General features: G+C 36.5%; 1 protein-coding gene across 1 annotated transcript in view; it reads right to left on the bottom strand.

Moving 5' to 3' along the window:
* The window catches only part of ODAD2 (outer dynein arm docking complex subunit 2), a 170,923-nt gene that overhangs the window by 46,250 nt on the left and 100,840 nt on the right, over positions 1–23,833 (bottom strand). The window contains exon 17 of the mRNA XM_008683879.2: positions 712–900. Within this exon, the coding sequence (XP_008682101.2) occupies positions 712–900 (189 nt within the window). The remainder of the gene's footprint in view (positions 1–711; positions 901–23,833) is intronic.

Here is a 23,833-nt window from a genome sequence, read left to right as displayed (position 1 = left end):
TGAATAGGATACAGTTTTCTGTTTATTAATTGTACTGTTCTCTTGATTGAGGCAACAACTTGGTGTCCTTAACTGAATCTGGCAGTTATTCTTAGGAACTCAGTATTAGACTGGCCCTAAAAAGTCTTCTAAACCAAGCATCTTTCCAGTGATTGAATTTTTGCTCTATGATTTTCCTGCCAAGAGGTAGCCCAAACTATGCTCAAATACCCTGGTCATGGTGAAGTCATTATCTCTCAAGGCTGCCTATTCTATCTGGCACAGCTCTGAATAAATAATACAGTGGTTGCCAAAGTCTCCCAGCGCAAGGATGCTTTCAATCCAAGCTTGCTAAGCTTGGGGGGGAGCGTTTAACTTCTAAAGTTGGCATGAACAATTACCTTAAGGATAATGATAACGATGGTGGTGATGGAAGAGGATAGTTAACAGTTCTATAATAACATTTATATTTGCCACTACTTTACTTGCCAGTAACAAATAAAAAACAGTCTCTATTTTCTAAGGATCTTGCATATTAAACTATACACTTAGAATACACTTTCGCATTGATTAGTGTCAGAGAAATTAAATGAGGTGACCAAAATCTCATACCTCAGAGGTGATGGATATTAAGCTTGAATCCAGGTCTCTGGACTCTAAGCTTATTGTTTTTACTACTACACCACGATATCTTATGATAAGACATTTAACATAAAAGGATGTGTTACTTACTGTATTTGCTAATTTGGACAATAAAGGGACAACTCCATGATCGGTAATAACAGCTAAATTTTCTTGATCTTTTGCTATATTGGTAATAGCAGCACATACACTTGCCAAAACTTCTTTATTATCTGATTTCAGTAAATTGACAACAAGTTCCAAACCACCAACAAAGGAACGCACCATTTCTCCAGCATCCTAGAGAAAATTAAAAACAAAGATGTTATCAAAAATAATTTTATGATCAAACTTTAAAAGAAAGTAATGGTACGGCTGTGAGGTATACCTTTGGCATAAAAAACAAATTCAGTTTCTTTATTATACACGATTTCTATGTATGTATGTATGTATATGTATATATACACGCACAATTCAGTTTCAACAAATATTTATTGAACAACTATTATGTGAGAGTTACTATGCTAACTACTGGGGATATAGAAATTAGTAAAATACAGTTGTCTTATTATTTGCTGTAGTTATATTTTATAAAGTCATCACAAAAACTGAATTAGTAAATACTAAACCACTATTTCTAGGGGAAATGCAGCATTAGGTTCCTGTGAGCCTGGTCACAATCTTGTCAACTGATTAATACATAACCTTGTTTTATGTGTGTATCTGCTTAAAGATATCTTGTCTCATGTACTGTTAATCCATTAACATTGAACTCATAGACACCACACTCTATGTCATGCCTGAAGGAGGCTTATCTAACACATGAATTTTCTCTGTAAGACACATCACAGCCTTCTGGTGCTTAAGAACAGTAGAGAGCACTTGGGTACTACATGTGGGGGCCACGTCAAATAGTGAAACTACCAACAAAACCCACAAAGGTATGAAAAACGTGGCATTAAGTACACTACAAAATGGACGCTTGTTAAGAGCATGAGAGCTAAAACAAACAGTGTCATCTTGTTCAACCCCAGCTAAGAACATGCATTTTGGGTGACGCAAATTTTTCACCTCTCTGTGCATGTCCAAGAATGATCACAGAGGTGCTGTGAGTATCGATTTGGGGATTGCAAACATTTTAACAAGTAGCCAAAAATTCCCAAATCGAATTTGTGAAGAATGTGGATTGATTGGGTATACTCTTTGGCCACGATGTTGCTTGCAATCCAGTGAGGAGTAGGAGCATTAAGAAATAAGTATAATGGGGACGCCTGGGTGGCTCCGTCGGTTAAGTGACAGACTCTTGATTTTGGCTCAGGTCATGATCTCAGGGTTGTGAGATAAAGCCTTGGGTCGGGCTCTGCACTCAGCAGGTAGTCTTCCCGAAGTTTCTCTCCCTCTGCCCCTCCTCTCACTCTCTTTCTTTCTCTAAAATAAATAAATCTTTAAAAATAAAGAAATAAGTACAATGAACAGCACTAAGATGAAAGATTCAAGGACGTCCCCCCAAGAGGATGTTTATAAATGAAGTCTAAAAGATGAGGAGTTATCCGGTATGAAGGGGATTTGGGGTGGAGGAATCATCATGAGACAGACCTGAGAGTGAGGGGAGGTGCTTTCTTTTTTTTTCCTCTTTCTTTTTTCTTCCTTTTTTTGTTTGTTTGTTTGTTTAGTGCAGAGTAGTTAGAGCATAAGTATGAAAGGCAGAATCGAGAAAACGAGACCTACCAAGATCTTGATGGGTCTTTACTCCATGCCTTGGTAGACAGTACGGAGTTCATTTTAATGGCATACGAAAGCCACTGGAAAGGTTTGAGTGTGTGTGTAGTTGGGGGGAGTGGGGAAAAGGATTTTATCAATTTTGTATCACAATAGATCTCTCAGGATTGCAGAGTTGAGGTTGGGGCAAAGCCTGGTGCTGGGAACTCAGAGGTTACTTCACTAAGTTCAGATAAGAGGCAGTGGCTGTTTGGAAGGAGGTTATAGTCTAGACCTGAAGGAAAGGGTGTGGGTTTGTGAGCGCTGACTGAAGAAGATAAGGACCAGTGACTCAATGACGATCCCCCCATTTCTGGCTTGACCTAATGGCGCTAATGGTGGAAAGGCAGGGTGTTGGGATTTCTTGGGGTGAGAAAGGATGGTACTTGGTATCAGAGGCCTAATTTGAATGAAGTGCCTGCAAGACATTTACATGGAAACATCCAGAAGTTGGTTGGAAATACGCGTTTGGAGCTCAGGAAAGAAAACCAGGCTGGAGTCATAGATTTGCAAGTCGTCAGCATAAAGACTGTAACTGAAGTAATATGTGTGAGAAGTGGGGAGGGAGGGAAAAGTGGGGTCTCTGTGCCAGGGCCGCAAGTGTGGGCAGGAAAGGAATTTGTCAGAAGAACCTGAAAACAAATGGTTGCTCAGAAATCCTCACCTTCCCTGATGTATGGTGGCGGCTGTGTGATGTACAATTATTGGGCTCCATGGCTTTCTCAAATAACAGAAATTAATACCTTTTGAGTGCCAATTATATCTTAGGCACTTTGCATAAATTATTTCAGTTAAACCTCCCGATAACCATGCAAAATGGATGTTATTTCCATTTTAGATTTTAAAAACTGAGGTTTCAAAGCTGTTGAACCTCATAAACTAGACTGTATCCCTCAAGGGGCCACGTTAGAGTAATCTTAGTGAACTTTATAATATAAATCCGAACATCTCATCCCCATATCCCCCCACATTCTTCCACTGCTCTCTCCTGCCCTTAGGATAAAATCCAAACTCCACATAGCATGTGTGCCCCTAGCTTCCCTGTCTTATCTTCTCTGCCTTGATTCCCCACCCCCCACCCAGAGTTAATAATCAGAATCCTGACACTCATTCTCTGAGAATATGGTTCATGAAGTCTGGGGTGGGGCCTATAACTTTTTTTTTTTAATTTTAAAAATCTCTCCTGTGATTCTAAACTCCACCAGTATTGGGAACACTGCTTATGCATCAGTCCTTCAAGTTCATGTCCTCTAACATGCCACTTGCATGTCTCTGTGTCTTTGCATATGGCTTTCCATGTGGTCTCAGCTACAGACTAAGGTACCATTCTCTTCAGGGAACTTTCTTGAACTTCGAGTCTGGGTCAAGCTGCTCCTAATATGCTACACCTGGTTCTCCTATATTATAGCACTTCCTGCTCCTGCAGTAGTGGCTTAATTATTTGCCTTTGACCCAGAACATACGTTCCAGGAGGGCAGGGACTCTTTTCTGTCTTGTTTATTGTTGTATGCCCAGTTTCCGTGAAAGTTTCTATGCCAGTTTCTAGAAACCCCATTGAATTAATTTGCAAACGCACAGCTACGAAAGGAAGCTTTCACCGAGGATGTTAACAAACCAAACCAAAGTTCTAGTGAATGGTGAAGGACGGACCCCAGTCAGGTTCTTCCCAAGTGTAAGTAGGAAGTGTCTTTTCCACAACACATTGCCTCTCCCGATCGCTATGGGAAGCATGTGAGCAATATTATTGGCCTTGTTCTCAGTACCACATTTAAATACAACCTCTGCTAGGACATACTTTCCCATTCTGATGTATTAATAAAATTATTTTGAAAATATTGGCCATTTTCCCTAAAATTCTACAATAAAGCTTTTTACATAAAACAAAAGGAGTGAATACTTTCAACTGTATTCTACACTCCATCTGATTACACTTCTGTGCACTAGGATGCAACCAAATCAAAAGACTATAAGAGTTATTAACCTTCAGTCAAATATCCCACATAATTTTATCCGAATTACCCTTTTGACGCACTTAGTTGTAGTGGTAATTGTTGTAGTAGTCTTCTGTGTTGTAGATGAGGAAAACCTTAGAGAATAAATCAATACATGAAAAGTGAAATGATAAATGGCAGAGTGGGATCAGAACCCATGTCTGCCTGGCCCCAAAGCCACTCCACAATACTGCAATTATGTGAATCCTGACTGCATGCTCAGTCCAGATGAAATAAATTCATAATCCTAACCACATCCTTGGTCCAGATGCAAACTCAAAAGCAAAAACAATGGCTTCTTGAATTTCAGGGAACTTCAAAAGTGTAGCCTCAAAACTACAAAATGATATTATTTATGTCAATAAGCTAATATACTTGTCAGTTTTGAAATTACAAAACAATTTTTTTTCCTCCAGAAAGACTGGAGGAATTCCAGGAAGATGATGGTGGCATAGTTTTTGAATCTCCCTAAGGAAACAGAGAATTGGTGGCAGCAAAACAAAAAACATAGAAATGCTAGGTGACAAGGTATCTTTACGGACCCCCAGTACAAGCAGACTGGAACAAACTACCAAAGCTACATGCTTTAAGAAACCAGAAATCCGTAGAGAGAAGGCAGAAGGACTTGGGAAGACTGTAGAACCAGGGAGCCCAGACTGTCATCAGGTCTCCCTAGAAAGCTCTGGAAAGCTCAGGAGCATCACAATGGACTTACCAGGCCCTGATTAATGGATAAGACCAAAATGCCCCCAGGTCTGACAGTGCTGGAGCATTCTGTGGTCCGAGTTCTATGCATTTGCAATACTACTAACTGAAGGCTCTTTCTGGGTTGAAGCCCCCTACCAAGGAGAAACTCCTGGGAGTTGCATCCAAACAGAGCAAGGCAAGGACAATGGGATGAAGGAATGATGGAGTCCAGGTAAGAAGAGAGGAGGGGAGCAAAAGAGTCTGAGTCTATTCTCCATCGCTGGGAAAATAACAGAAGCGGGTTCTTGAGAAGCATGAAATTTGAAATGCAACTCTGGCTCATATCTCCGTCCTAAAACACCATAAAAACTTATTTCACTGAAAAATGAACAAACAAAAAGACTATGGTCAATTTCCATATGGATTTATTATAAGAAAAAGAATGAGGTGGAAGAAAATCACAGAAGCAATGAAAGGAAAATATCAATTAGAATTATCAAAGCTCATAAATTAGGTGATTAGTAGGAAAAAAAAAAACCCAATTTTTAAAGCCAGGTGAAACCCATTCACAAAGAATTAGAAATGAAAGAAAAATTCATTTTGAAAATGAAGAATAAACTAGAAGGAATGCAAAAATAAGCACACACAATGGGTAATATCTTTAAATATAGAATATGTGAAGAGTTTGAAATGATGGGGGAAAAGCTAACAAAAAATTCAAAGAAAGTAACATACACATAGCGAGTCCCCAAGAAGGAAATAAAGCAATATAATAGAGCAAATTTTTAAAACTATGATGCAAGAAAACTCTCTCCTGAAATAAATAAAACCTGAGAGTATATAGGAAAGTCACCTTATATACATGGGGAAATTGGCCCAGAATGTGCTGACATAGAGAAATATTCTAGAGTAACTGCTGGACTTTAATAAAAAAGAAAAAACGATTTGCTCATCTAGGCAAAAAGACCAGGTCACTTTAAGGGAAAGAATAAGATATTATCTTTAGCCTTTTCAGTAGCAATGTGTTTTTTTTTTTTTTAAGATTTTATTTATTTATGTAACAGAGAGACAGCCAGCGAGAGAGGGAACACGAGCAGGGGGAGTGGGAGAGGAAGAAGCAGACTCCCAGTGGAGGAGCCTGATGCAGGGGCTCGATCCCAGAACGCCGGGATCACGCCCTGAGCCAAAGGCAGACGCTTAACGACTGCGCTACCCAGGCGCCCCTCAGTAGCAATGTTTTTATGCAGAGGGAAAGGGAATAACACATGTAAACAACCTCAAGAGAAAATGTGAATCGGTGTTCTAATACCCAGCCAAAATGACCTTCAAGTATAAAACTGTTATAAACATGGAAGACTCCAAGGGATATGTTAACACAGGCCCTTCTGAGGAATGGACCTGAGATTGACTGTCAGATCTCCAAAGAGACTAGAAAGGCATTGATAAAAGGATGGCAGATTTCCTACAATATCTACCGGCTTCATTTCCTTCTAGATGAGGTTTAATTCATTAGCATAATTCAAGTATTTTCCCGATCTGGCTCAACCTCACCCCCTGGTCATATTTCCCACCCTACCTTTCGCGTAAACTACATGGCAGCCTCTAGGATTACTGGTGTTCCCTAAGGTGGCATGTGCTTGTACATCTTTGGCTACATCATTTTTCTTTACCCTGATGCCCTTTGAAACTCCTAGAAACTCCTGCTCAGCCCTGAAAACTGACTCCTTTTAACAGCGTCTTAAATAACATTTCCTCCATAAAATCCACCCCCCTCTTCCCCTTCTCAGTATGTTTCTCTTCCTCTCCTCCACATTCCTGTAGATGCTTTTCTCCGAAATCCATTCCCTCATTCTCCTGTATTTGCCAAGGCTTGATTTTGTTTGGGTGTCTAACTCTTACACAGAAGCACCTGGAGAAAGTGTTTCTATACCCCAGAGGTAATTCTTGACTGGCCTAAGCCTATCACGGAAGTCTCATTCCCTCTGCCATTATTTGTTTAGGGGTGGGCTTGATATGGCCCAATTATGGCCAGAGAGTTCTGAGATGATGTTTCCTAGGAATCTTTTGGAAGTTATAAGGACTAATCACAGGTCACACTGCGAATGGCACAGCAGAAAGAGGAAAACAGCCTGGGGTCTTTGATGGCACAATTGAGCTGCTGAATCAACCAGGCCTAAAATCCACTTTGGCCAGTTAAAACCAAAGGCATCTTGTAGCCACATTTTCCATTCTATTGTAATTGTTTTCCACTGAGTTCTTTCCCCATTAATTTGTGAGCTCTTCAAGAACAGAGCCACCTGGTCCTGTTCTTTGACTCTCATTTGGGATATGGTCTGGGGTCTGTCACACAGTAGACTTCCAATAAGTGTTTGCTGACTTGTGAAAAAATAAAAATAATGAGGGGATTATGACTTTAAGATACTTAACCACAGTCACAAATACTAAAAAGCAAAGAGCATTAATTCTGTATTAATAATGTAACTATGTAAAAGGAATATAAATGGGTAAGGCCAAATCAACCCCACGGTCTAGTGACTTCCTGGTTGCCTCACTGCTTTATCAGTAGAGACAGTGAGTCACAGCACTGGGGCCATACTGGGAGAAATAACAAAAGTGATCACATCTGCTTCGGCTCCAAGAACTTCCTAAGGTGCATGGTATGAGATAGAGGAAGCCAAAGTCGCAATGAGATCATGGGCATGGCTCACAGAGGACTTGTAATGTTTACAATCTGTGGGACAGTGAAATGTTAGATTCAAGCCCACAAGTCCTGCCAAAGTTTGTTTATGTGTTTGGAAGGTAAGACTTCTTTCTCTCTCTCTCTTTCTTTTTACTTTTTAGGTTTAAAGATTCTAAACATATGACATCTTGCCTCACATAGTTTCTATGGAAAGGGAGACAGTATATTTGAGGATGGAAAAAGTAATTATTCTGCCAAAACTGTCTTTCACTAATGCTAAACGACTGGGCAAATTCAACACATTTTCCACCTTCTCACATATCTTAAAAACTAGTCTTTGCCAATTCGCCACTGGTGCGATATTGGTTGTGCATGATTCAAATTTTCATCTTTAATGCAAAACCCCCCAATTAGAGTAATAATAGTAATAACAATGACAACAGTCTAGCTTTTTGCAGTTTACAAAGGACTTCCACCTATATATCTCTTTGGATCCTCACAGGTCTGCCTTTGGGAGGCATGACATCCCCATTTTACAGATGGAAAGGGTCAAGGTTCATGAATAGTGACAAAACTAAAAATTAACTTTATGTTTCCTGATTTCTCATTTTCTGTATACACTGTGTGCTTACACTTGGAAGTGCCAACAATTATATTTACAAGATTAGGCCTAGTTTATAAACAGTCGGAAGACTCTTCACAATTTAGAGGGCTAATAATTCCAAAGAGATGAAGCTAGCTTTTTTGCCAATGACAGTTCATGAGACAAACAAAAACAGTAATTGAAAGAGAGAATATGAAACACCTTTATACTGTTATTAAAGTAAAGCTGGAATGGGTGAATAAATAGGAAAAAGGTGTCAAGTTCGAATTAACCAAAATCAAGTCAAATACACAAACTCGGATGAAAAATGTAAAGTAACAAAATACTTTTGGTTAAAATTCAACTAATAGGAAAGTATTAAGGCGTTATTTACAGATTAATGAATAAAACAGAAAATTGGATGTTTTGGCATAGAGCAATTAAACTAATGGGTATGAAATTCCTTCTCTTGCCTCCAGCGAAAAGAACTGGCAGTTTTCTGATGAGGTGAGATATACATAATGCAACTTTAAAGCACATACAAGGCAAGCGTAACATGACTTAAGAACAAAAATTTTTAACCAGAAGGGCTATAAAAACACTGTTTTGTGCCATACAGAGACCATACAATGCATAATATAGTATTTGAGAAAGATTTAAAAATAGCACATTGCATATAAAAAATTCCAAAAATGCTACATTCACATTAGAACAGCATGTCAGAGAAACCAAAACTGAACAGGCAAATCTTGTCCTAAAAGTATATTCATTATATCAAATGCTTTTTAAAAATTCTAAATACAACATATACACACAAGGAGAACAGGCTGTTTGTGTAGCTCTATCACAGTAAGATCCTTGTTCTGTTTCTAGGACTTAACAAGTCCCACAGCTTAAAACAAATTACTGATTTAGAACTACTTTACACTTTCAAATGTAGTGCTTCAAAAATCAAAGTTTGGATATCAGTTATTACCTTTTTCATTCTGAAGGAAAAGTAAATTAATTTCAGGTAAAATAAATGATTTGGTCCTCATAGTGTAGATTTACATAGCTGAAAATGCATTGTACTTTGAAGGTAGTTTTATCAAATTAAATCACAAAAAAAATAAAGAGAATAAATTTAATGGTTCTGATTTTCTCTATTCTCTAGCCTAACTTAAGATAATTTTCTTAAATATCACAGAGAACTGTGTTTTTCCATCTCACTCTGTCCTGTGTTGATTCTGTTTTAGATACAATATTCTATTAACGAGGAGGTCTAAATTGTGAGAAACTATTGTGTATCCAGAGGCTTATAGAGTTAATTAAATGACATTCTTAACCAATGATGTCTTTGAAAAAAGCATGTAACTAGTACAAAGAGCTGAACCAATGTAAGTCATATTACCATAAAATAGCTATTATATAAATCTGTGTACATATATATACATATGTGTATATATAATTTTTAATATTAAATATATTTACAACTTTTTCCCACTTGTACTCAGTAACGCACAGAGTAAAGTGAGTGAAGCAATTTCAGGTTAAGATCCAGTCAGATGCCTCCAAACAGCAAATTGTGTGGACCAGGCTAAGAACAACCCTTGAGACCATAATCTTGACAGAAAAAAAGTTTAACTATATGAAATACTATACTCTAAAAAAAATCAAGGGTCTCCCATTTATGGAGAGACTGTTTTCTAAAAGTTTACTTGTTGGGTCTATTACATCACATTTTTCTATAAATACATGGTTAATATCTCAGTTTGACAGAGAAGACTCTATTTAACTCATAACGAACCTGAAATATAACAGACTAACTGCAACCAATCCTCGTTTTCATGCATGTTCTCATATTTGAAGCCAGATATCTTGTCTCCCTCACCTTCTGTGATTTTACCTTTAACTTATTTTCACGTGAAATGATTTTCCTACGTCTCCTCTCTCTTTTATCAAAGTTTCTCTTAAAACATACCCAGAGTTTAACACAATTCCAGATGTGGTCTGACTAGAGCAGAGCACATTGGAATTCTTATCTTTCATGAAGTAGACACTGTACTTCTGCTAGTGTGGCCAACCACACACACTATTGCAGCAGTCACATTACCCTATTTGTTCACATTAAGCTTTGAAGTCAGCCCAAATCCCTATATCTTTTCTAAGTGAATTATTCTATAGCCAGTACTCGTACAGCCTGCATTTATGGGATTTGCAGCTTCCTTTTATTGCATAAATAGGATTGAACAATTTTCATATAAAGGAGATAAGCTTTCAGATGTAAATTTCTAGGTAAAACCTAGAGAAACCAAGGAACCATCTGGATATGTTGAGGTAAGTAATTTATCTAAGCATTCTTACATTAAAAAAATTCCTTAGGGAGGTAGAAAATACAGTTTTTGAGGCAGTAGTTCTCAAACTGTGTTGCACATTAGAATTCTAAGGGGAATTTTTAGCTTTCTCTAAGCCCAGGTTGGACCTAATACCAGTTAAATCAAATGCATGGTGGTGGGAGCCAGCATCCATGCATAGCTGAGGATGACCCCAATGTACACCAAAGTTTGAGAATCACTGTTTTAAGAGTTTAAGTCATACAGAGATAACACCTGGGGGCACATCCCAGTTTCATCATTATTAGCTATAAGTCTTTGAGCTAGCTACATAACTTCGCTAAGCTTCAGTTTCATCAACTGTGAAATGGAGCAATAATAGTATTTATCTTTTGAGGGCTGTTAAAAGGATACATATAAAACATAACAAGGTGCCTGGCATATGATAACAGCTGTTCCTAGTGTTATATTTTCTAATATTTTGATAATGTTTAGATTACCAATAGTTTGCACAACAAAATATCAACTTAAGGAATAACCACTTGAAATTTATTTGATTCCATATGTCATTCACCCTTATGAATATATTCAATATACATAACTCAGATAGCAACATTTTTACTACATGTTCAGTCCTGTTTTAAAGCCCAAACAAGAATGAGTTGGTAAAAAATACACCTCGATTATTATTAAATAATTCATCTATGTTTATTCATATCATTAAAACCACTTTCATTCATGCATTCATTCATTTGGGCTCAGAAATGTTAAGATACTATTTTATATTGTGGGATTCAAAATAAATAATTTGGTTTCACATTATGATTACCTGGAGTAATTTTTTTTAAAGATTTATTTATTTATTTTAGAGAGAGAGAGAGGGAGAGTGAAAGAAAGAGAGAGGGCGCACAGGTGGGGGGAGTGGGCAGAGAGAGAAGGAGAGAGAGAATCTTAAGCAGATTCCCCACTGAGCACGGAGCCCAATCCAGGACTCTAGGATCATGACCTGAGCTGAAATCAAGAGTCAGACACTTAACTGAATGAGCTACCCAGGCGCTCCACCTGGAGTGATATTTTTAGAACTATGAATGCCTAGGTCTCAATCTCAATATACAGAATGGGGATAGGGCTCTTGCATGAGAATATATTTTTTAAAGCTCTGAAGGTAAGATGCATCTAGAATAGAGAAAAACTGATGTGCACAATTCAGATTTTGTTGCTGTTACTTACAGAGTCAGAGCATCGGTGATGATCTCAAATACCCACATTTCGTTTAAGACTAGAGGAGGGAGGACATTTGTGGAATTTTCTATAATAAGAATGAGAAGATAGGAAAAATTGGGAAAAGTAATTTTTTCAGAACTCTAGAATTTAATGAAAACTCATCATGTTCGTAACTCATCATGTTTATGCAAGAAAAATGCCTGAATCTCAGTAAGAACAGTGAGTTTTGTAGCATTTAAAAACTTTCCCTATTCTCACCTCTCTCCCCCCAGCTTGGGAGTAGCCCTGAAACCATGTTATCTGGGAAAACCTGTAGCCTAGCAGCCATAGGAGGGGAAGAATGGGTTTGGAGCTCTTCCCAAACCCCCATTCCAACAGAATGGTTGCAATTTGCCTTGAATGGCAACTTCTAAGAAAAGCTCCAAAGGCTTGTCTTTATCTTAGGGCTCACTCACTTAGGAAAGTCCTATTCTCAGGGCAAGTCATAAAAAAGATCAGTGGCAATTATTTACCATAAAAGCTGTTTGAGATGCTAATATTAGTTGGGACAAATAAGAGGCTGGCCAAAACATAATTAAAAGGAAAATCTTAAAAATGGGATGTCCACAGAGAATTTTTAAAAACTCTAACCTATTTGTAGGGATCTGAAATGCTACATTTTGTGCAGCAAATGGTCCTGTGCAGGACCATGTGCACAGTCAGAAAAGAACTGAGATAGCCCTAGGTCAACCCCTGCCTGACTCTGAGGTTCTACAGAAACCAAAATAAAGGGTTAAATTGTAAACTATTGGAGTATTCAATGTGTGCCATAAAACACACACAGAACACCTCACCAAAGGATGAGAAACCTAATGGTGCAAGGAATTTAAGGAAATCTCAGTCATCTCATTAGATGACCAATGAGGTAACTGAGCAGAAATCTCAGTGGCCACACTGACAAAGAATACAGACATTATAGAATTAGTCTAAGAAAGTCACTAACAAACAAACAATATCAAAGATAGCAATAAATAGCAAAAATACAACCCCAGAGAAGGGGAAAATCTGATTTCCAAAGTTTCTACATTATATTACTTAAAATACTAAGTTTCTTTCCCCCCAAGTTTATGAGACAAAGAAAGAGGAATGTATACCACAAAATATAACCAAGGAAAGAAAACAGTCAATAAAACTGGACCCTAAGGAGGTCTGCACCATCTTGGACTTAATAGATAAAGGCTTTAAATCAGCTATTAAAAATATATTCCAGGAACTAAAGGAAACCATGCCTAAACAATTAAAGTTTGAAACCATATCTTGGGAAGTAGGGAATATTAATAAAGAGATTGAAATTGCATATAAAAAAGGGAATCATTAGAAATTCTGGAGTTGAAAAGTACAATAATTGAAATGGAAAATTCACTTCATAGGAGCAACAGCAGATTTGAGCATGCAGAAGACAGACTCAGTGAACTTGCAGATAGGCCAATCAGATTATCCAGTCTGAGGAAACAAAAGAAAATGAATTAAGAAAAATGAACACATCCTCAGAGATCTATAAAACATCATCAAGCATACCATCCTACATATATGGGAGTTTTAGAAAAAGAGGAGAGAGAGAAAGGGCAGAAAGAATATTTGAAGAAATAATGACAAACACTTCTCAAATTTGGTGAAAAACTTTAACCTGTATATTTATGTATCTTAATGAATTCCAAGTAGGATCAACTTGGATATATACTCCAAGACACGTCATAGTCAAATGGTGAAAGACAAAGAGAGAATGTTGAAAGTTGCGAATTGTACTTGAAAGCTGTACGTGACTCATCATGTAAAAGGAGACTTCATTAATAGTAACAGCAGACTTCTCATCAGAAAGCATAGAGACATTACCAAGATGGTGGACTCAGAAGTTCCAAACACTTGCTCCCCCATGGAAATATTAAATAAACAACTACAGATCAACTAATATAACTTAAAGGAGCTCTGGAAACCAGTTCAGAGATCTATAGCAAAGAAGCAAGAAAAAGTCACAATAAAAACTCCAGGAAATCTCCTGGCATTTTTACTTTTTCTTGTCCCGCCCACTTCCTGACAATAGCATAGTATGGTCAGGAGGAAGCAGACCAATTACCAGTTCCTTCCCTTGGCCAGAAGAGGCAGAATGGAAATTATTTGCAACACTCTACCTGTCTGTGGGCTACCTAAGAAAGACTGATTTCTATCTCACCTGACTCAGAGCTCAGAGAGGAAATTGTGGCAGAGGGATCTCAGGTGGCAAAAACTATGGAAGGCAGTGGCAGGCATTGTGGTGTGGGAGACTATAGATTCACAGACACCTGGGAGTAAGAGATTACAAGCAGAGGAATATAATAAAACATCTTTGCCCCCAAAGAGAAGCTAGAGTGAGACTATGATAAATTAAGACATTTAAAAATAGCCATGAACACAGGGGAATTTTTAAAAAGGTTACACACAGGCCCAGGAAAGACAAATGCCCAGAAAAGATCCGAAGAGACCTCATACCTTTACCCTGGGCTGATTCCAATAGGAATGACAGGCTCTTATTAACTAGGGGAGGTCTTCCAAACCAATCTAGAAAAACTAGGAGAGGTGGATATTTTTTCAAATGCCCACTTTTCAACAAAAGATCACAAGGAACAACGCAACATGGCTCATTCGAAAGAACAAAATAAATCCTTAGACCATCCGTGAAGGAACAAATGCATCAGAATTACCAGGCAAAGACTTTAAAATAATTGTTTTAAGTATGTTCAAAAGCTAAAGGAAAACACAAAAAATTAAAGGAAATAAGGAAAACAATATCATATTTGTTCCTATATTATTTTCCTTATTTCCTTTAATTTTTTGTGTTTTCCTTTATAATTTATATCTAAATTATATATATATAAATATATTTATTATATTATATATATATATATATAATTTCTATCTCTCTTTGTGTGTATATATATATCTCCAAATAGAAATTCTGGAGCTGAAAAGTATAATAGCTGAATTGAAAATTTCACTAGAGGGATAAAATAACAGACTCAACCAGGCAGAATAAAAAATCAGTGAACTTGAAGACAGGTCATTTAAAATTATTGAGTCTAAACAAAAAAGAGAGAGAGAGATCAATATAGGCATTATGGGAGTCACAGAAGAAATAGAGAGAGAAGGGGAGAGAGATTATCTGAATAAATAATGCCTAAAATTATCTCAAGTTTGAGTAAATACATGGATATACAGAAGTCCTCTCAAAACATTCTACCCAACAACAGCAGAATATACATTTTTCTCAAGTGCACATGAAACATTGTCCAGGATAGACTATATTTTAGACCACAAAACCAGTCTAAATATTTTTTTTAAAGATTGGAATCATACAAAGTATGTTTTCCAAACACAATGATAGAACGAAAATAGAAATCAACACCAGAAGGAAAATAGGAAAGTTCACAAATATGTGGAAATTAAACAACATACTTGTAAATAACCAATGAATTAAAGAAGAAACCACATCTATTTCCTACAGGAAAAAAGAAAGAAAGAAAGAAAGAAAGAAAGAAAGAAAGAAAGAAAGAAAGAAAGAAAGAGAGAAAGAAAGAAAGAGAGAGAGAAAGAAAGAAAGAAAGAAAGAAAGAAAGAAAGAAAGAAAGAAAGAAAGAAAAACAATAGAGAAAGTAAATGAAATCAAGAGTTGGCTATTCAAAGATCAATAAAATTGACCAATCTTTAGCAGGATTGACCAAGAAAAAAAATAAGACCTGAGTAACTTAGATCAGAAATAAAAGAAGGAACATAACAACCAATTCTACAGAAATAAAAAGGATTGTAAGAGAATATTATGCACAGTTGTATGCTAACAAACTGGATAACCTAGATGACATGGGTAAATTTCTAGAAACACTTAACCTAATAAGACTGGATCATGGAGAAATGGAAAATCTGAACAGACCTATAACTAGTCAGGGAATTGAAACAGCAATCAAGAAGCTCCCAACAAATAAAAGCCCAGGACTAGATGGCATTACTGGTGAATTCCACAAAACATTTAAAGAATTAACAATAATCCTCCTGAAATTCTTCCAAAGAATTGAAGACCTAACATTCTCTAACTCAATCTATGAGGGAGGGCAACATGATTCTGATACCAAAGCTAGACAGACACTACACAAAAAGAAAAATGTAGACCAGTATTGCTTGTGAATATTGATGCAAAAATTCTCAACAAAGTGCTAACAAACCAAATTCAACAGGATTATATACCATGACAAAGTGGGATTTATTCCTAGAATGTATAAATGGTTCAACATAAGAAAATCAGTAAGTACTACATTAAGAGAATGAAGGTAAAAATCCATAAAAGCATGTCAAGTGATGCAAAAAAAAGCATTTAACAAAATCAAATACCCTTTCATGATTTTTAAAAAAAGATTTATTAATTTAATTTGTCGACAGAGAGAGTGAGACAACACAAGCAGGGGGAGCAGCAGGCAGAAGGAGAAGCAGGCTCCCCGCTGAGCAGGGAGCCCAATGTGGGACTCAATCCCAGGACCCTGGGATCATGACCTGAGCTGACGGCAGACACTTAACCGACTGAGCCACCCAGGCATCCCACTCATACATGATTTTTTTTAAAAAAGTCAACACACTCAGAATAGAAGGAAACTATTTCAACATAATGAAAGCCACACAGGAAAAACTCACAGCTCATATCATAATCAATGATGAAAGACTGAAAATTTTCCCTCCAAGTTCAGGAGCAACACAAATATGCCTGCTTTCACCATTCCTATCTGACATAGTACTGGAAGTCCTAGCCAATTGGATTTCAGAAGTCCAATTAGAAAAGAAAAAGAATTTTTATTTTTTTTAAAGATTATTTATTTTAGAGAGAGAGAGTGTGTGTGTGCAAATGGGGGGAGGGGGCAGAGGAAGAGGGAGAGTATCTTTAGCAGACTCTGCGCTGAGCCCCAGGAGGGACTTGATCTCACAATCCTGAGATCATGACCTGAGCTGAAACCAAGAGTCAGACATTTAACCAACTCACCACAGAGGCACCTTAAGAAAAAGAAATTTTAAAATCCAAATTGGAAAGGAAGAAAAAAAATTTATCTCTGTTCACAAATGACATGATCCTTTATGTAGAAAGCCCTAAATCCTATAATAAACTGGTAGAATAACTGAATTCTGCAATGTTGTAGGTCACAAAATCAACATGCAAAAATCAGTTGTGTTTTTATACATTAATAATGAACAATGTGAAATGGAAATTAAGAAAACAGTGCCAATTACAATAGCATCTAAAAGAATAAAATACTTAGGAATGAACTTTAAGCCAAAGAGGTAAAAGATTTGTACACTGAAAACTGTAAAACATTGCTAAAGATATTAAAGTAGACACAAATAAATGGAAACATATCTGTGTTCATAGTTTGGAAGATTTAATATTGTTTGGATGTCAATACTATCCATAGTGATCTATAGATTCAATGCAATTGCTATCAAAATCCCAATAGTTTTTTTGCAGAAATAAATTCATTCTAAAATTCATACAGAATCTCAAGGGATCCTGAACTGCCAATACGATCTTGAAAAATAAAAACAAAGTTGGACTCCTCAGACATCCTGATTTCAAAACTTACTACAAAGCATGGTAATTAAAAGAGTGAGGTACTGACACATAAACAGACATGTAGACCAATGGAATAGGAGAGATACCCAGATATAAACCCTTGGGTATTTATTTTGTCGAATAGTTTTTGACAGGGCTGCCAAGACCATTCAATGAGGGAAAAGACAGTTTTTCAACAAATCATGTCGTGAAAATTGGATATCCACATGCAAAAAGAATGAAGTTGGACCCTTACCTTTTACCATATTAAAAAAATTAACTCAGAATGGGTTAAGGACCTAAATGTAAGACCTGAACTATAAAAATCCTAGGAAAAAAGAATCCAAAGGACAATGAAGTTAAAGTTATGAGCGTGCTGAGTTCAGGTCTAGAAGGAGAATAAAAATATTTCAGGCACAGTACCCAAATCTATTTCACTTCTTAAAAGTAGGGGTACACAAGGGTTTTCCCATTCATTAAAGGAGGCAGGAAAACATTACTACTAACTACTTACTGTCTATGGCTACTTCTTGTATGAAGATGTGTGTCTAGAGAAATGGAGGGATGTAACTTTATGAATTGAAACTTGGGTCTCAGTTAAATGTCCGAGTCAGTTAATTTTGAAATGTTACAGTTTCTGATGGCAACAAAGTACAATGTGATCCTGGGATCTCATGGCTGAGGTGGACATAATGATATGATCAATTTAATGGATGAGATTATTAATTTAATAAAGTAACTGGTAATTAAGAACTATACTTTCAAAATAAGATGGTTAAATGGTTTCATAAACTGCTAATTATTGGCATGACTTTGTATATAACTGTTTAGGATAGGCTATCCCTCAGCATTATCAACAATAGCCAAACTATGGAGAGAGACCAAACGTCCATTGACTGATGTATGGATAAAGAAGATGTGGCACATATATATACATCAAAAAGAATGAAAACTTGCCATTTGCAATGATGTCAGTAGATCTAGAATGTATTATGCTAAGTGAAATAAGTCGGTCAGAGAAAGACAAATAGTATATGATCTCACTCATATGTGGAATTTAAGAAAATAGATGAACATATGGGAAGGGGGAAAAAAGGGAGAGGGGGAACCAAGCCATAAGAGACTCTTAACGATAGAGAACAAATTGGAAGTGGGTGGGGGCTGGGCTAGATAGGTGGTGGGAATTAAAGGGGGCACTTGTGATGAGTGCTGGGTGTTGTATGTAGTGATGAATCACTGAATTCTACTCCAGAAACCAATATTTACAGCTACGTATAAAAAAGTTATACCTTTGGTTGTAACTTTCCATTCCGTATATTACACCTCTGTCAATTCCATCCCTTCCTAGACTAGCAACCTGCATTGCAGCCCTTTTTGGAGTAGGGTCTGAGAAGCACATGGAATGGGAGAGCAACAGCAGAGCAAGAGAAGGATCCAGGTGAAAGCATCAGATTTGACCTTAGATGGTGGTCCTTCCAGCTGTAATCTGAAGATAAACTGTTTAACACCCTCACTAGTGTTTTGGTCCTGTCCCCAGTTGAAAATCTGGCATATGGAAAAAATATTTGTAATTCAGTTCACTTTAATCTTCAAGGATTTTAAGTACTCGGGGACAGTATACTTTGAACTATTTGGTGACTTAAAAACGATAGCAGACCCCAAATAGGCAGGCGGAACACAAACACGGATCACATTTTAAAGAGGTTTTAAATTTTTTAAAAAACCGTGTAGCCTGTTTGGCACACTGTTGGACAACTATATATTCTAGGGCCCAAACATGACCAAATCAAAGCTCATAAACCATGTTTATGGCAGTATTCTTAGTATGAAACTATACCCCTACACATGCCTTCTCCAGCTTCTCTTTGGCTTCCTGATTGGGCATGGGTCATTGGACGGCTGAAGTTAAACAGAGAATGATGTCAGATTTCTGTCCTGTTTGATCAGCTGTGTTCTGTCACACCTGGAGTCAGGAAGCTGGCCTCATCCACACTCAGGGCTCAACATTCCTGGCTAAAATTGCCTAAGCATGTATTCCAACCTCACAGAAAGTAACTTTTTCTCTTCTCTTTTGGGGAATCATTCTCAAATGTCTCTGATTAGCTGCTCTGCTTGGAGGAGATCCTTAGGCCACTGGTTTTGAAATTACTAGTGATTATTTTCCTCCAAGATCAAAATTCACAACCAGACCTTATTTTCTAAACAAGTAGCAAAATTGTTTGGAAAGTTACAAAGCCAAATGATCTCATGGATATATTACTGATTTGGAAGACAGATTGAGTTTTCTTCCTAATTCTACAACTGGCTTATTATGCATGCAGAGTATTTATTGCAAAATGAGAATACCTGTTTCCTATCTAATTCATAAGTGGTGGTGATAATATAAAATTTTAATATAAATTTGCCTTATAAGAAGGCAAACAAACATGTTTAAACTTCCATTTTTTCTTACTAAAAACTATTTAACCATTACCAAAAAGAAGCAGAATTAAGAAAATCAAATACTATCTTTCAACATTCAAAAAAAGAAATAAAAATGCACTGATATTTTAAGAAAGAAAATGATTCTTATAAATGTTGATAAAAGACAAAAAAGTAATTAGAAGTAACATACCAATTATATATTCTTTATATGAGGTTCTGTATTTTTCAATACCTATTGTTCATGGAGCACAAATTTGAGTTGACTTTCCGCAGCAGAGTTTTGCTTCTTAAGAACAAAGAATTTAATGTGTGGATTTTTGCCAGACTCAGCTGTTGCATTCTTTACATCACAAGTTCGTAATACTGAACACCTGTTCAACCACTGTTTTTCTCCAAAAATGTGTTTGATCATTCAGCTTGAAAGGAACAGCTTTTCACTTCCATTTACAAATCTCTCACACTTTTCAGAAAATACTTAATTGTCTGCAACCATACTTGCGGCTCATGAAATTTACTAAATAACATCACTATAGAGGTTATTAGGCTCTCTATCCTTTGTAGCAAGCTTAATTGGAAAAAAAAACCCAACAACAAACTTTCCTTAAGCCTAACACAAAAACTCACCTCAAAACGGTACAGTTAAATAAAATGACTTAGAAAAATATGCAGTGAATTTTTTGTGGTTAGTTCACTTTAATTCAGCGTTCTGTTCCTCAGTTCTCGATAGACTGAAGAACACTAGGTAGTTTTCGGATGGAAGATGCTTATTTTCTGTCTTAGATAGTCTTTCGAATTTTATATGACCATAAAACTGATTCTTATTTCACATTCTGATTTTCCAGTCATATAAAAAACGGACAAATAATTATTGAGCTTGCCAAATATACCTTTTTCAACAAGCACGTTTTCTAAGCAGCTAATCAAAAACTATTTTTAACTGACTTTCTCAAAAATGAAGGAGAATTTTATGCTTTCTAATTAAGACACTGGTCTACTGCTCAAAGTGTCAATCCTCCTTACCATGAAGATCTCACATTCCATTTGTTTTATGTATTTAACAACAATTATAATGCAGCTGCAATGCAAAATTACATTATGAATCTTTGTCTCAATGATCACACAATTCAGTACCGAAGTATGTTGCTGCCCAGCTCATTCACTGATACGTAGCTGTAAATATTCCTTTGCAAGAAAAGATGCAATACATTCACTAGAACTGATTTTCACGTCTCTTTTCTTTACAGATAGATCTGAAAATGTGTTCTAATACACACACTGTTCAAAATATAAAAAATGGATAACATCTGTTTTGAACAGTTGACATTTCACCATATCCATTCCACATGGACTCAAACATAGTGCACTTAGGTTTCATGATGCCTGACAGACATGGCAGGGACTCTGAAGTAGCCATAACTTGTCTGAAGGCTTGGTTTGTGCTCTCTTCCCATTTGTATTGCTTTTAGCTATAATTGACAATGGCTGATTTCTGTAGCATTTCTGTCAGTGCTGTTAATCCAGACAAAGGAGCTCTTTATTTCAGAATCGTGCCAAATCCTATCATTCGTAAGTTAATCAGCCTAAATGACTTGCAAAACATCTTATGTGAAAAAATGTGGAAATCCTTTCTTATAAAATAAAAGGCAATCTTTCCTTGAAAGTTGAGTCATTAAGTTACCTGAAAGGAGATGGGGTGGGGAGGAGGAGGAGGGAAGAATGGACCAAAATATCTGGCAAGATCTCTTCTAGTTCCATTATTTTACTGCAAGCTGGATGCCCGGCATATTCAAAAAATGTTTCCTGCCTCTACTCTCCTTCGGAATTTACAATCTCATTAGAAAATAATTTTAATTCACCTAAAAACAACAGCATATCCAAACTTGAAAATGCTAAATTGAATATAATTGAGTGGGATAAATTTTGGATGATGGTGTAAAATAAGACACATGAGAGCCCAAAAGAGTTCCAAGTACATATAACCTCCCTCCATGCATACAGACATTTATAAGTATCTTTACCCATATTATTTCAGCTAATCCAAAAGGCAGTTGACTGTAAAATGCACGATTATTTTACATACCACCAAGGAAAACATTGGCCTTTAACCTGTGACGCAATGTCAATTATGAAACAATTTATGTTTGAATTTCTACCATTAGGTCAGAGGTAACTTTACTTTCTCTCCCTATGTGAAAGAACATTCTAGAAAGGCTCGATTGTTTTGTTTAACCTCATTCTGTATTTTAACACTGGAAACTTAATTGCATAATTGTTATGCATTTATGTTGAGATGATAAAAAAAAGGCATATAAATTGTAATGTGTATCTACAGAAGGTTTGGCAAACAGTGCTAAATAATAATATTGAATTAATTATTTGATATGCCCAGAGATTAAATAAAATCACTAACTTTTAACATTATATTAATTAGATTGATTTTAACTTCTAATTTTATTTTATCATGTATTGTCACAAAACTCTTCAAGGCAAAACTTAAAATGTAAGTGATTAAGAAGTATAAACTTGGCCCATTTACTAATTATTAATATTACAACATGTTCCACTCAGAAATCATTATATATTCTGGGGCTATCTCTCACACTTACTTAAAGGCAGCCAACAGAAGTAACAGAAGATGTTGTACCTCTTTAGGTATAATACAGGGATGAAACAGGGATAAAAACTTATTCAACCCTCAGGTTACTATGTCATAGGTTAAGAATGGAATCAAAACCGGGGCACCTGGGTAGTGCAGTCGTTAAGCGTCTGCCTTCCGCTCAGGGCATGATCCCGGGGTCCTGGGGTCGAGCCCCGCATCGGGCTCCCTGCTCTGCTGGGAGCCTGCTTCTTCCTCTCCCACTCCCCCTGCTGTGTTCCCTCTCTCGCTGGCTGTCTCTCTGTCACATAAATAAATAAAATCTTAAAAAAAAAAAAAAAAAAAAAAGAATGGGGTAAGAAAACCAAAGCTCAAAACTTTGCTATTTTTTTTAAATTTTGTGTGTATGAACAAAGGAACTCCATGAAGAGAAAAAACTACAAAGGCATCCAGAGCGGATCTGAGCAACGCCGATAATGAGCGCCCTGTTCTGATTTGTGATTAATTTTTGGTATAAGCATTGAAAAAACAAAGAGATCAACAATTTATGGATTTGAATTATTAATTAGGTTTAGCGTGAAGGATTACTCAAGAATATATAAAAACATTGCTGAAAGCTTACTAAAATCAATACAGCAAGGCCCAAATGTGGTTTACACTGTAATTATTTCAGAATCATAAATGCTTCAGAATTTGTAAATTCAATTATATGCATTTCATTTTCAATGGTTTAGTTTTGTGAATTTTGAAAAGCACTTTAAAAAAATTTTTTTTTAGTTTCTCTCACGGAAGATGGCAACTACTGATGGAAACAAAACACCAAAGGTAAAATTTTACTTCAAAGTTTCCAAAACTGAACAAGTGTCTCTTCAGAGAGTTAATGAAAATTTCAAATGATTTTTGAAGCTTCTTTTTTAAAACATACTCTATTATTTAGAGCAGTTTTAGGTTCATAGCAAAACCGAGCAGAAGGTACTGAGGTTTCCTATAGCCTCTGTCCCCACACATGCACAGTGCCCCCTATTATCAACACAATGGTCCCGCAACGTATGGTACACCAAAGATATTTGTTAAATACCCCCCCCATATTGGTACACTAAATAATATTTTTTTAGGCTTGCATCATTTACATTTTTTAGGTTCTCAAAGCTTAAAACAGCCCTAAGACTTTTAGGAAATCTCATGTTTTCGGAGCAATAGGGCTTTTCTTCACAAAGGAATCGCCGAGGAAAACCTTGGAAATGAAAACTGTAGAGACTTGTTTCATTGACGAGGCAGCTGTTTTGTGGTGGAACCACAGCACAGGGTATGGGGTTAGAACTGGGTCATACCGTAGCTTAGTTCCCATTCTAGTTATGTGAACTTGAGCAAGTAATTAA

This window comes from Ursus maritimus, unplaced genomic scaffold, assembly GCF_017311325.1.
Source record: "Ursus maritimus isolate PB19 unplaced genomic scaffold, ASM1731132v1 scaffold_31, whole genome shotgun sequence".
NCBI lineage: Eukaryota > Metazoa > Chordata > Mammalia > Carnivora > Ursidae > Ursus > Ursus maritimus.
Note: the sequence above shows the minus strand (reverse complement) of the source record. Positions and strands in the feature narration are given on the sequence as shown.